The sequence below is a fragment of the Pristis pectinata genome, chromosome 41 (genome assembly GCF_009764475.1).
Source record: "Pristis pectinata isolate sPriPec2 chromosome 41, sPriPec2.1.pri, whole genome shotgun sequence".
In the NCBI taxonomy this organism is placed as follows: domain Eukaryota; kingdom Metazoa; phylum Chordata; class Chondrichthyes; order Rhinopristiformes; family Pristidae; genus Pristis; species Pristis pectinata.
Genome location: NC_067444.1, coordinates 4,386,983 through 4,402,046, shown reverse-complemented (window position 1 = coordinate 4,402,046; position 15,064 = coordinate 4,386,983). Strand labels below are relative to the sequence as shown.

The following is a 15,064-nucleotide window of genomic DNA, read 5'->3' as shown; positions in this document are numbered from 1 at the left end:
GGGCCGAATGGCCAAATTATGGACATTTCTTTTATGGTCCGATGGTTTGACTAAGAATAAGGTTAAATCTTCCACAATATTTCCTGAAAATCAAGGGCATTTCACACAATCTCTCTGCAGTTCTTTGTTAATGGAGGTCGGAGAATCGACAAGGCGCTGTGCTGATCACATGGGCGGGCAAAAGGCAGATGGATTGAGGTCCAGACAGGTTGTGGCGTTCCTCGAATGAAGTAAGAAGCAGACAGATCTCCTTTCTATCCGGAAGCTCAATGAACTGTTTGCAGTGCGGACAGAAGAGGTTTTAGTTCAGAAGAACGCCAACTCAAGAAAAATGAGGAACTGGCTGTCAAAACAAACAACTGGCTGAAAGCAATACAGGCCTTAAGCAGTAAATAAGAGTCATAGGTTCAGAGAGTCATATCGCGGAAAGGGATCGCCGGCCCAACCCGCTCATGCCGACCAAGATGGTCCAAACTGCCTGCGTTTGGTCCACATCGCACTCAAACTTTTCTCTCTCTCTGTGGCTGTCCAACTGTCTTTTAAACATTGTCATCCGACCCGCTCTGCAGCTTCTTCTGTCTGCTCGTTCCATTCACTCAGCACCCTGTGTGTGAAGTACTTTGCACTCAGCTCCCTTGCAAATCTTTGCATTCCTACCTTCAATCTATATCCTCTGGTTTTAGATACGATAAAAAAAAACTATTAGTCACATGTACATCGAAACACACAATGAAATGCATCTTTTGCGTAGAGTGTTCTGGGGGCAGCCCGCAAGCGTCGCCACGCTTCTGGCACCAACATGACACGCCCGCAACGTCCTGACCCGTACGTCTTTGGAATGTGGGAGGAAACCGGAGCACCCGGAGGAAACCCACGCAGACACACGGAGGGAGAACGTACAACATCCTTACAGAGAACGGCTGGAATTGAACCCTGGTCCCTGGCGCTGGAATAGCGTTACGCTAACTGCTACGCTACCCTGCCTGTACCTCAGTACAAGTGACAATCTGAAACCAATTCAATTCCTTCTGATTTCTCTCTCCCCTTGCCTGCCATTTCTTGGATGTCTCTAATCTGGTTTCTCCTCCTTATTCTCCTTCCCTGTGCTCTAAGTATATCATCTCTTCCTTCCTCACTGTCTCCCGATGTCTTTCTCTTGGTGTGTGTGCATGTGTGTCTCTTATTCAGGGTGCATGTCTGTGTTTTGCTCAATGTGTGTGCTTGTGTGTGTGCGCTTGTTTTGCTCAGAGTGTGTGTGTATATGCATATGTGTGCGTGTGTGCGTGTGTCTGTTCCCTTTACCCTGGAAAAAGGTTATGACAATCCACATTATCTACACTCCCTTTTGACATTATATTCGTCTGTCAGCTCGACCCTTACTCTCCGACGCTCCGGGGAAAGTCCCAGCCAAACCATCCTCTCCGTGTAACTCAAGCCCTCCAGTCCCGGAAGGTCCTCTTGAATCATTTGTTTTGCACGCTTCCCAGCTTAAATAACATTCTTCCGATAGCGAGGAGACCAGAACAGCAGACAATACTCCACATGTGGTCTCACCAACCTCCTGGGAAGCGCTAACATGACATCCCAACCCATGTACTCAATGCCCCGATCGATGAAGCGATCGTGCTAAATCCATTCTTCGCTTGTCTGTCCGCATCTGTCTCCACTTTCAGAGAGCTAGGTACTTGTACCCCTCGATATTTCTGTTGGAGGGCCCTAAGGAGTATTGAGTGATCTTGAGATTCAAGTACATAACAACACACGATGTTGTATTGAACGTGGCAACACAAGTAGATAGGGCAGTGAAGAAGCCGTACGGCATGCTTGCCTTAAAACGTCGAGAAGTCATATTGTAGCTGTGTTAAAGTTGTATTGGGTCATTTTCGGGATACCGCCTGCACTCCTGGTCGGCGTATAACAGGAAACGGGTAGTGGCTTTGGAGAGGGTGCAGAACAGGTTCGTCTGGATGTTGCATGGACCAGAGAGTAGCAGCTGTGAGGATCGAAATTTATAAAATTATGAGAGGTTTGGATATGGTAGAAAGTCAGGGATTTTTTTTTCCCGGGCTGAAAAGTCAATTTCCAGGGGACGTTGCTTTAAGGTGAAAGAGGGGAAGTTGAATGGAGATTTGCGAGGCGGGGCATTTTTTCACACAAAAGTGGTAGATTCCTGGACCGTTCTGCTAGGGGAGCTGATGCACCCAGGTACGATAGTGACGTTAAATAGGCATTTGGACAGGTAAATAAACGTGCAGGGAATGGAAGTATATGGATCATGTGCAGGCATTTGGATTAGTTTAAGTTCGCATCAGGGTCGGAATTGACATCGTGGGCCGAAGACCTATGCCTGTGCTGAAATGTTCTCTCTTTGTGTGTGTGTGTGTGTGTGTGTGTGTGAGAGAGAGAGAGAGAGAGAGAGAGAGAGAGAGAGAGATTGTGTATGTAACGATAGATAGATAGATAGATAGATAGATAGATAGATAGATAGATAGATAGATAGATAGATAGATAGATAGATAGATAGATAGATAGATAGATAGATAGATAGATAGATAGATAGATAGATAGATAGATTGATTTATAGATAGAGAGAGAGAGAGAGAGAGAGAGAGATTATTGATATATAGATATATTATTGGTTTCCTTCTGTTCTATATTTCCTATGTCTCTACTTCTGTGGTATACAGCAAGAGCAACAGCTCAGCTCTTTATCCAGTTAAAATATCAAATGCTCGACACACCACAGATGTCAACACTAAGCATGACCCTATGTTTTAAAATTTATTTCTATTTATTCAGAAACGAATTCCACAGAAATGTTTTCGTTCAGAATGTCGGCTCAGTGTGAACCACTGAACCACAAGAGTAGTTTAGTTCGGCACCTGCGATGATTGGAACAGGAAACAAGATGGAAAACCAGGTTAATAAGGCAGCAGAAGTCTAGGTTGATATGGAGAGAAAAGAGGGCGTTGGCTACCATAAAGGAAACAGAGCTCTCTTTCTGTGCTGCATATCCTTCATTTCTCAATTTTTCTCCAACAGCAAAAGCTCTGAACAGAAACCCGGTTTCAGCCCAGAAATATGTCACCTCCATTGAAAGAGTTCTTACATTGCTCCTTTAGCCGACGGTTGCGTTAGGTCAGACTACAGCAAGAAGTAACAAACCAAGCACAACGCGGTGCCTCAGGAATCCATTTAACATGGTGAAGTAAAAATGAATTCAGCGTGTCTACTGCAGAGTAAAAGAATATCACCGTCAAATTTATTCTCGTGTTTCCTCCCCTCCATTTCCCACACTCTCTTCTGCCTGAAACTAACTTATTTTCTCAATTTGCCACAATTTTCCAGTTCTGTTCAATGGTACCAAACATCTCTCTCTCTCTCTGTCCTCTCTCTCCCTCCCTCTCTCCGCCATTGACTATCTCTACCCGTTGACCACTGACTTTCGCTCTGCCTCTTCCTCTCTCTCTCTCCTCGACTATTTCTCTTCGTTTTCGACGTTCCATAGCTCGTAAAATTTTGCCGCAAACTTCTCTTCCTCTCCTCCTCTCGTTGACTCTCTTTCCCTCCTCTCTCTCATTGCTCTCACTGACTCTCTCTGCCTTCCCCCCAGCCGACTCTCTGTCTATATGTTTCTCTCTCCGCCTCTGTCTCCCTATCTCTCTCTGTCTCTCTTTTTCTCTCTGTCTCAATCTCTGTCTTTCTGTCTGTCTCTGTCTCTCTCCCTCCCTGTCTCTCTCCCTGTATCTCTCTCTCTCTCTCTCTCTCTCTCTCACTCTCTCTCTCTCTCTCTCTCTCTCTCTCTCTCTCTCTCTCTCTCTCTCTCTCTCTCTCTCTCTCTCTCTGTCGGTCTGTCTGTCTGTCTCTGTCTCTTTCTCTGTCTCTGTCTCTCACTCTCTCTCTCCCCCCATCTTTCGGCTTCAAAAGAGATCAATGCTGAAGTGAAAATGCAACAGAATTCCCTGAGTGAACTGTTGTGGTGCATGTGGTCTGTGTGGTCCAGGTAGGTTCCAGTGACATAAACAGGACAATGAACGAGAATCCCAAGAAGGAGTGTGAGCAGTCGTGGTTCAAATTCTAAATATCTGGCGCAAAGTTTAAGAAGTACCTAGATTACGACCCAAACCACGTGTAATTTGCATGGCATATATTCAGAGATTCGTATGGGACAGTGCTTTTCAAAGTATGGGCCTCTTTCACTAATACTGAAGAAAATATGGAGATGTTCGCCTTATTCCAACTTCACCTGATTCGAGGGCGCGTGGGTGAACAAAAAAGAAATTGCAAATTACAGGCATCTCATTTGGTCCAGAGAGCAAGTTCACCGACCTGGCCACGCTAAGATAGTAATGGCAGATTAAATGAAATTCTGTTGAAGGACCAGTTAAAACAGCAGAACTACGAATGAACAAACCCACGGGTTAACAACCGGACCTGCATGTGAATTGATCTCGGATTTTGTAATTGGCTCTCTTCCAGAGCAGGTAGGACCTTTACAAGAGGTAGCTGAACCAGACGGGTTTCAATATCCTTACAGGGAGGTTCTCCAGTGCTACTCTGGAGAACTTAGACAGGAGTGACAAGTGGTGGTAACCAGAACATCAGGCGAAATGTGGAGGCATTGGTGGGAACATAGAACACAGAACACTACAGCACAGTACAGGCCCTTCGGCCCACAATGTTGTGCTGACATATTATCCTGCTCTAAGATCTATCTAACCCTTCCCTCCCACATAGGCCTTATTTTTCTGTCATTCATGTGTCTATCTAAGAGTCTCTTAAATGTCTCTAATATCTGCCCCCACAACATCTGCAGGCAGTGCGTTCCACACACCCACCACTCTCTGTGTAAAAAACTTACCCCTGACATCCCCCTTATACCTTCCTCCAATCACCTTAAAATTAAGTCCCCTCGTGTTAGCCATTGTCGCCCTGGGAAAAAGTCTCCGACTGTCCACTCGATCTATGCCTCTTATTATCTTGTACACCACCATGAAGTCATCTCTCATACTCCTTCCCTCCAAAGAGAAAAGCCGCAGCTTTCTCGACCTATCCTCATATCACATGCTCTCCAATCCAGGCAGCATACTGGTAAATATCCTCTGTACCCTCTCTAAAGCTTCCACATCCTCCCTACAATAAGGCGACCAGAACTGAACAGGAGGGAAGGGTTAGATAGATCTTAGAGTAGGACAAAATGTCGGCATAACATCGTGGGTAGAAGGGCCTGTACTGTGCTGCAGTGTGCTATATTCTATGTTCTATGTGTACGTGGTGTCAAGACGATGGCAGCGGAGTACGAAACAGATGTTTTGCATCGGTATTCACTGAAGAGAGGACATAGGTCATACTGGGATCCCTGTGGGTATCCTAACAAGCTACGCCATTTTGATATCAAGAAGGAGATGGTGCTGGGTGTCATGAATAACATGGAGTTGGATATCGGACCTGTCCGAAGGTGTTTCCAGAAGCAAGAGAGGAGATTGCTGGGGTTTTGACGAAGATCTTTGTATCCTCTCTGGGAACAGGCGAGATCTGGTAGAATTGGACAATAACCAATGGTGTCCATTTTTAAGGGAGGGTAATACAGATAATCCAGGATATTATAGGCCAGTAAGCCTCACATTCAGTGGTAGGGGAACTATTGGAGAGGATTCTTGGGGATAGGATTCACCCACATTTGGAAAGACATGGACTAATTATGAGCAGTCAACTTGCTTTCTGCGGGACGGCTCAGACCTTACAATCTTCACTGAGTTTTTGAGGAGGTGAATCGAGGTAATTGATGCGGGTCGGGCAGTGGATGTTCTCTACATAGACTCTAGTGGGGCGCTTGACAAGTTTCCTCATAGTAGATTGATCGGTAAAATTAAGGTGCACCGGATCCAGCGTGAACTGATAGTTAGGTTCAGAATTTGCTTCGTGGAAATAACAGTGGGTAGTGGTATATATACATGACTTGCACGGTAATGCAAGTGAGTTGGTTTGCAGGTTTTGGGGGGACAAAAAACTGGTGGCGTTGTGGATAATGAACAGGATGCAGATCCGTGACAGATATGAGCGGAGGAACAGCAGTTGGAGTTTAATCCGGCCAAGTGTGAGGCATTGCACTTTGAGAGGTCAGGAGTAAGGGGAAAGTGTACTGTTCATGGCATGACCCTTAACAGCATTGACGTACAGAGGGATTTTGGAGTTCCAAGTCTCTATCTCCCTGAAATAGCAAAGCAAACAGAGAGTGGCAACGAACGCGTACGGCATGCTTACCTCCATCTCTAGGGGCATAGCGAATAAGAGTCAGGGAGTCAGGATGCAGTTGCATAAAATTTTGGTTAGGCCACACTTGGAAAATAACGTGCAGTTCTGGTCGCCCGTTACAGGAAGGATGTTCAGGCTTTGGAGAGTGTTCAGAAGAGGCCAAACAGGATGCTGCCTGAATTAGAGGGTGTGAGCTACAAAGAGAGGTTGTATACATACCACCAGGCTCAAGGACAGCTTCTACCCCCACTGTGATAAGACTATTGAACGGTTCCCTTATATGATGAGATGGACTCTTGACCTCAAAATCTACCTTGTTTGACCTTACACCTTATTGTCTACCTTAAATGCATTTCCTTGTAGTTGTAACGCTTTACTCTGTATTTTGTTATTATTTTTACCCCGTACTACCTCAATGCACCCTGTTCTACCTCAATGCACTCCGTGCTACCTCAGTGCACTCTTCACTACCTCAATGTACTGTGCAATGAACTGATCTGTACGAACGGTATGCAAGACAAAGTTTTTCACTGTACCTCGGTGCAAGTGACAATAAGTAGCCAATGCAATACCAATAACATAAACTTGCATTGTTTTCGCTGGTGCGTTGGAGGCTAAGGGGAGACCTGACAGAAATTTATAAAATTATGAGAGGCATGGGTAGGATAGACAACCAGAATCTTTTATCACAGAATAGAAATATAGAATACCGAAGGGCGTGGTTTTAAGGTGATAGGTGGAAAGTTTAAAGGGGGTTTGCGAGGCCAAGTATTTTTACACAGAGAGTGGTAAGGACCTGGAATGCGCTGCCAAGGGTGGTCGTGGAAGCCGATACGTTAGAGGCGTTTAAGACGCTTTTGGCTGGGCGCATGAATACGCAGGGATAAGGAATATGGATTAAAAATGCGGGGATTACTTTAATTAGGCATCATGCTCGGCACAGACATCGTGGGCCGACTGGTTTGTTCCAGTGTTGTACTGCGATATGTCCTATGCGCCTCTCTCTCCGCCAAATATGACTTCTTATACCTCAGTGGTTTTCACCAGCAGCCATCGTGTGAAGTTCTGTCCGCCAAGCTGTCGGAAGGATGTCATGAACCTCGAAGGGGGTCAGAAATGATTCGTGAGGATCAGACACCGGCACTGGAAGGTTTGAGTTACAGTGAGTGTCTGGACAAGCCGGGACGTTTTCTTTCCCTGAAGCGGAGGATGTTAAGTGGTGACCTTAATGAGATGTATCACATAATGAGGGGCGTACGTATGGTGGATGGCCACAGTTTCTTTCCAAGGATAGGGGGAGTCTAAATCGAGAGCGAATAGATTTACAATGAGAGGGGAAAGTTTTAATAGGGATCTGAGAAACATTTTTTCCCCACATAGTGCGGTTGTTGTATTGTACCAGCTGTAAGGGGAAGTCCCTGTGGCGGCAAGAAGAACAATAATTAAAAGACATGTGGGCACGTACATCAATAGAATGGGTCTCGGCGGATATAGGCCAAACATTGGACTAGCTCAGATAGACATCTTGGTCGGGATGGACGAGTTGGGCGAAAGATCTGTTCCTTGAAAGAGCGAAGGTGGGCTTCCTACATTCTCAGAATTCACTAATAACTGAATATGCTCAGCAAGAATGTTTGTTTCCACAGGTTTCACAGATTAATTCTCATGACTTTCAGGAAGATTCTAAAGCTGAAGTAGAAATAATTTTTTTAAAAAAACAGTAAGGGTCAGATTACGTCGTACTGAAAGGTCCAGGCAGATAAATGCCAGCACGTAAGAAGCATCTTGTAAATGGGAGGAGAGTTTATTCTATTAAAACAGAACTTGTCCCTCAACACAATACAAAGAGTTCTGAGGACAAAACAGTCACATTCATACTGTGCTGCGTCAGATGTTTCTTTTCCCCCTTATTGGTTTTGCACAGAGTTCGGGGATGCGGATTGGTGGGGGACGGGTCACAACGGCGGACAGAATCGAGCCGCTGTCTCTCAGAATCGAGTGACGCAAATTCAATCCTGCCCTTTTTGGTTGAATATTGCGTGGAATTTTGCACGTTCTCCCTGCGATTTATTGCCACGCTCCAAAAGCATGCAAGTTCTGTTCGCCACACTGCAGGATGTGGTTGCGTTGGATAGAATATAGAAGCGATTCACAGGGATGTTGCCAGGACATGAATGCAGAAATTGGCTAGGCTGGGCTTGTCTACCATGGAGCGAAAGGGGGTGAGGTAAGATCCATCAGGGAAATATTAAATTATAAGGGAAATCAATACAGTCGGCAAACAAATACTTCCCCATGATAGGTGCATCTAAGTAACCTTGCACAGGCTTACAATGACCGTAAAGGGTGAAACCCCCAAAAAGTATTGATATCCGGAATGCGTTGCCAGTGGAGGTGGGGGGATTACATGCAATCATTAATAGTGTTTAATGATGTTTTATGCAGACACTTGAAAAGGCAGGGGATAGAAAGCTGCCGTCCCAATGCAAGAAAATGGAATTAGTGTGGATTGGCAAAAGAAATAGCCCGCTCGGACGTCGTGGACCTAAGGGGTTGTTGCTGAGATCCGCCATTCTATGACACGATCGGATTTTGTGAGAAGGGAATGGAAACATCCCTTTCAGCCAACAAGAAAAATAGGGGGGTTTGTGGGAGGGAAGGATTAGATAGACTTAGAGCAGGATAAAATGCCGGCACAACATTGTGGGCCGCAGTGTCTGTACTGTGCTGTAGAGCCCTATGTTCTTAGTCAGTGCACAACAGTGTTCATTCGCACTGATACTCATCAACCATTTCAATCTCTTCAACTTTCATAAACTCTCCCCTCCCACCCACCTGCACAGACTCTACCACTCAAAGATAATTGGAAAGAGACAAAGCAAGTTTCCATCTGCGGGAAATCTGGTAGAAAAGACGGAGAAGTAACAGCCTTTTCACCAGGTTTGGGGAGTCCAAAGTTAGAGGGTGTATCTTGACATTGGTTTAGGGTGAGAGGGGGAAGATTGAAAAGCGACCTGGGAGGCAACTTTTCCACGCCGAAGGTGGTAAGTATATGGAATAAACCAGAGTAAGTTATTGAGGCAGGTGCAATAATATCATTTGAGAAACACTTCGGTAGGTACATGTGTGAAAGTCGACCCGCATTGAAATTTATCAGACAACAGCAGAACCAAGGAGCGTTTAATTAATGCTTTATTATGTTAGCGCCAGAGGGAGTAAGGGATACAGAGAAAGAGTAAACAGTGTAACCCGAGCTCTGCACTGATCTTCACTCAGAGATTTACAGGTCAGTGCTCCTCCTTTTATACTTAATCCGTGCGAAGTTGCACATACTAGGGCATTTGATTACAGCAAACTTTTAGCACAGCAAGATATGCCTTCAACGGTTTCTTTGTTTCTCACCAGCACCTGCAAAACCTGTAGCCATAACTATAGTCACACCATAGTTGAAGCAATATCACGCTATGGTTGCAGGAATAATAGCTGTACACCATTAACCCTCACATGTCCAGTTTAACTCTTCTATTTCCAGTTATCTTTTACACATGGAAGGGAAGAGCTTGGAGAGATATGGGCCGAATGCAGGGAATTGGAAATAGCCTTGTGGACAACGCGGTCGGCATGGACTGGTTGTGCCGAAGGGCCCGTAGCTGTGCTGTGTTGCTCTGTGAGTCCATAAATCGAAACATGCAGAAGATCAGGTCGCATTTATGTTGCTCGAGGGTTTCCTCTGGTTCCTGCACTTGCATCGGGTGGCCACTGGTGCCGCTGTGACCCCAAGAGCCAGGTCTGTCGAGAAGGTGTTAAACTAAAGTGGCGAAGGTTATGAGGGAAGGTAACTGGCCTTGGGCTTTAGACTGGAATGCCGTGCCTGAGAGAGTGAGTGGTTGAAGCTGGGTAGCTGAAAGCATTTAAGATGAGTGTAGATGAACATTTCAGTGGGTTACGTAATAGGGCTATGGACTATGTACTGGGCGACGGGACTAATACCAACGGGTGTCCAGTGGTCGGCGTGGATAGGTTAGACCGAGTGACCTGTTTATGTGCTGTACGATTTTATGACTCCCAAATGCATTGAATGTATGTTCGGCCGTGCCCAGAAATGTCGATTTTACGCATGTGGCAAACAGTCAGTGAAGGTTGTTATATGAAAGGCACTCCTGGTTGCAGTGCCTTTCATATAACAGAACATAGAACAGTACAGCACAGAACAGGCCCTTCGGTCCACAATGTTGTGCCGACATAGCTAATCCCTCCAACCTACAGAATGTCCATATCCCTCCATTTTCCTCTCATTCATGTGCGCATCCAACCCCCTCATAAAAGCCCCCACTGAATTTGCTTCCACCACCCGATCAGGCAACGCATTCCAGGCATCCACCACTCTCTCAGTAAAAAACATCCCTCGTTTCTCTTCTGAACCTAGCCCCTCTCATCTTAAATGCACGTCCTCTGGTATTGGATCGCTCATCAATGGGAAAAAGATATTGCTTGGTCATCCTACCTATGCCCCTCATCATGTTATACAGTTCCAGCAGATCACCCCTCAGCCTCCGCCGCTCCAGAGAAAATAGCCCAAGTTTGTCCAGCCTCTCCTGATAGCACATGCCTTCTAATACAGGCAGCATCCTGGTAAACCTCCTCTGCACCCTCTCTAAACCCTCGACTTCCTTCCTGTAGTGAGGTGACCAGAATTGCACGCAATACTCTAAATGCGGCCTAACCAGAGTTTTATAGAGATGAACTTCTGGAATCCTAGCCTCAGTACCTCGATTAATGAAAGCAAGCATTCTATTAGCCTTCTCAACCACCCGATCGACCAGTTTAACCACTCTCAATGAGCCATGTACTTGCACCCCAAGGTCTCTCTACTCTTCAACACTGTTAAGGGTCTTGCCATCAATAGTGCATGTTTTACGCAATGCGCCTACTTCTTAGCCACACACAACTGCACGTTCAGCGTTGGTTCTCTGTCAGTCATGGATGAAGCAGTATCGCTGGGAAATGTGACTGGACCGAATTTATGTTTGACAAATAAATCATGAGCTGAATTGGCAGGAAAGTGCAATGCGTTCCCTTGAAGTCATGGATCTCGCCAAACCAGGCCGATGATCACAGCACTCATAATGAGCAAATGCACTTAAGTACATTCTTAATGCTCGGTATTGCCTGAGTATTTTAAGCAGAGACGCTTTGCTGCTGTAGATTTATACATGCGCGCTCACGACAGTAAGAAAGAGACTTCAGTTAAGATGGAATAAAAGACAAAGAACAAACAAGATCAAGGAAACCTGGTTGTTGTTGATAACATCGTTACAACATCACAACGGAAGGTAGCGGTTTTAACTGAGAACAGCGTTCAAAGGAAACAAAAACAAGAAAGCGGAACTTGACCCACGACGCAGAGAGTTCGGTCAGAACTTTTAAAAGAAGCAATTTTCTGTATAATATTCAGTGGCTACTGGAGAGCATTTCAAACCCTGGTTATCTCTCCAGTTGCACTGAAAATGCGAACATACATTGACACGGGACTGAAATCATGTGTTCCGCTGCAGTGCATTGTACGATTGCGGCCAGGGGGTGGGGTGCTTGGGTGGAGTGGTTGCAATAGTGGTCGTGGAGGATGATTGGCGTCAACATTGACCCTGTCTTCCCCTTGTATGTACACACGACCAGATGTTGAAAAGCACTTAAGCAGAAATTCGTGATAATTCTGTTTGCTTGTTTCATGCTTTTCTGCATTTCATTCATTCATTTCTTTCCGAGTTTTAATTACAAGGAACTGAATGAGATGTTTTTTTTTGTATATCGAAACCTATTTTTGTTATTCTACACGACCCTCCTCCCATTCTCCATCATTGCGGACTTCCGAATCATCCTCTCCCATGAGTCCCAGAAATTCAAAGTGTGTGAATTCTTCCACTCTGCTGTTGACGTGGTTTGATCCACCACGATGTTCCAAGACCTCCAGTGTCGTGGTCAAGTCACGTAGTCACGTAGATGCCACGGCCAAGAAAGCTCACCAGCCCCTCTACTTCCTCAGGAGGCGAAAGAAATTCGGCACGTCCCCTTTGACTCTCACCAACTTTTACCGATGCACCATAGAAAGCATCCTACCTGTGTGTTTCAAGGCTTGGTACGGAAACTTGCTCTTCCCGGGACCGCAAGAAACTGCAGAGAGTTGTGGACACGGCCCAGCTCTTCACGGACACCAGCCTCTTTACCTCTCGTTCTCTTGGTGAAGCAGCCGGCATAATCAAAGACCCCTCCCACCCGGGACGTTCTCTCTTCTCTCCTCTTCCATCGGGTAGAAGATACAGGAGCCTGAGCGCACGTACCACCACACTTAAGGACAGCTTCTACCCCACTGTGACAAGACTATTGAACGGTTCCCTTATACGATTAGATGGACTCTGACCTCATGGTCTACCTTGTTGTGACTTTGCACCTTATTGCACTGCACTTTTTCTGTAGCTGTGACACTTTACTCTGTACTGTAATTGTTTTTACCTGTACTACATCAAAGCACTCTGTACCAACTCAGTGTAACTGCACTAGGTGATGAAATGACCTGTCCGATCGGTTTGGAAGGCAAGCTTTTCACTGTACCTCGGTACAAGTGACAATAATAAACCAATACCAATTCTAAAAGTGGCCTTCGGCAAAATCCTCTTTTCGAGGAAGGTCAAGGGTTTCGCATTTCTCCCGCCAAAATGCACTGTGCATCTCCATTGATGGAGTGAACAATTCAGCCGTGTGTTGTCAACGCAAGAACCGAATTTGTGTTTCAATTTTACCACAACGAATTAAAACTAGAATGAAAGATTCTGCGTTCAATGTGAATTAGCAAAAAGGGAGTAAAACAACGATGAGCATGGCGATCGAAGACTCTGATCCACATCTGAATGCATCCATTTCAAATAAAAAGGTAATAGAGCAAAATTATGCATTGAATTCAGACAGTGTTACTTCTTATCAAACTGGTCTTTGCTTTTATCGACTGAATTAGCATAGAACAGTCTCACTGAAACGTACTATAAGACAGTAATAAACCAATACCAATAGTGTATAGATTTCACAGGAACTGAATACATTAATTGAGACAAAAGATTATTTCATGACTCACCGAGCAACAGAATCAAAGTGGTGGTCGTCATTGTCTGCGGGTTGCTGCTACAACATCTCTCGTCTCTGTGTGGGAGGGCGCCCTGAGAGTTTTTTGCTCATACCCGAAGGGTTTGAGGAAAAGGTGGCGGAAGTGGATTTTGACATGGTCACGTGACCCCGCAGGTCAGGAAATAGCGTGAAATATTTCAGAAGTGGCCCATTGATCTGCAGGGGAATAAGTTCTCACTTCGTTATCCAAGGTGGGAGGGACGAATAGTCCAAAACTTGGTTATACTTTGTTGGTTGAGCCCCATGATTGAAGAATGAAATATTTCCAGTGAGGGCGTGTATGGTCTTGCGTGTCGGTTACGATTCTGATTCTCCTGATATGATCTAACAATAACACTTCTCCCACTGCAGTTTTTCAAGACTCCCTTGTCTTTCAGCGGTGATTATCTATCTGCCAATTGAAACGGATTATGAGCCTCTGCTTGTACTCGCTACAGTTGAAAACGAACACAGCAAATCCGGATTAAAAACACAGAAGGCAGTCTCTCCCACAATAAGTAAATAGGGACCGATTAACAAATTTATCTCCTGATAATTGCTCCGAGTACCATTTCGGAATATTTTGCAATCCGGGGCATGAGTGTTCAAAGCTTTCCTGTGAAACTGGGTGTTTTGAATGCAAGAAGGCGATTAACTTTCTGCACTGGTTTGCTCGAACCTTGAGAGAGAAGGATGGAATTAATTCGCAACAATTGGCTGTCTTGCTCGCAATTCACAGTCCACTGCTTGGTACGGCAACTGCTCTGCCCAGGACAGCAAGAAACTGCAGAGAGTTCTGGACACATCACATCATGGACACCAACCTCCCCTCCTTGAACTCTGTCTTTACCTATCGCTGTCTTGGTGAAGCAGCCGGCATAATCAAAGACCCTACCCACTCGGGTCATTCCCTCTTGTATCATCTTCCATCGGGTAGAAGATACAGGAGCCTGAGGGCACGTACCATCAGACTTAAGGACAGCTTCTACCCCACGGTGACAAGACTATTGACCGGTTCCCTTATACGATGAGATAGACTCTGACCTCACGATCTACCTTGTTGTGACCTTGCACCTTATTGCACTGCATTTTATCTGTAGCTGTGACATTTTACTCTGTACTGTTATTGTTTAACCTGTACTACATCAATGCATTCTGTACTACCTCAATGCACTCTGTACTACCTCAGTGCACTCTGTACTGCCTCAATGTACTCCGTACTAACCCAATGTAGCTACACTGTGTAATGAATTGATCTGTACGATCGGTATGCAAGACAAGTTTTTCACTGTACCTCGGTACAAGTGACAATAATAAACCAATACCAATATCAATATTAAGTTAGTGATTCTTCCCACTACTGGAGTTTGCACTGGATCGAAGTATTGTATTTCAGATTCTGCAAATATTAATGGTATCTCCTGAGTGGCTGGGTCAAGTGACCATTTCAAACCCGAATAGACAAATGTTGAAAGTAGCATATTCAGATGCAAGCTTGGTTAATGGCTTGAATGATTGACATTAAACACCTATTTTCCAGTTGGGTGGAATTGAAATTGAACTCAGCACATCCACGTCATTGCAACGGACCATTTTCTGCCACAGCTGTTAAGTACCTTTCAGCGAGTACTCAGCAGAAACAAACGAAACAAAA

At 45.2% G+C, this 15,064-nt stretch overlaps 1 protein-coding gene across 1 annotated transcript in view; it reads right to left on the bottom strand.

The window, feature by feature from the left end:
• The window catches only part of LOC127587592 (immunoglobulin superfamily member 1-like), a 73,943-nt gene extending 60,472 nt beyond the window's left edge, over positions 1 to 13,471 (bottom strand). Inside the window, exon 1 of the mRNA XM_052046002.1 lies at positions 13,382 to 13,471. Coding sequence (XP_051901962.1) covers positions 13,382 to 13,412 — 31 coding nt within the window. The 5' untranslated portion in view covers positions 13,413 to 13,471. The remainder of the gene's footprint in view (positions 1 to 13,381) is intronic.
• Positions 13,472 to 15,064: the final 1,593 nt, after the last annotated feature.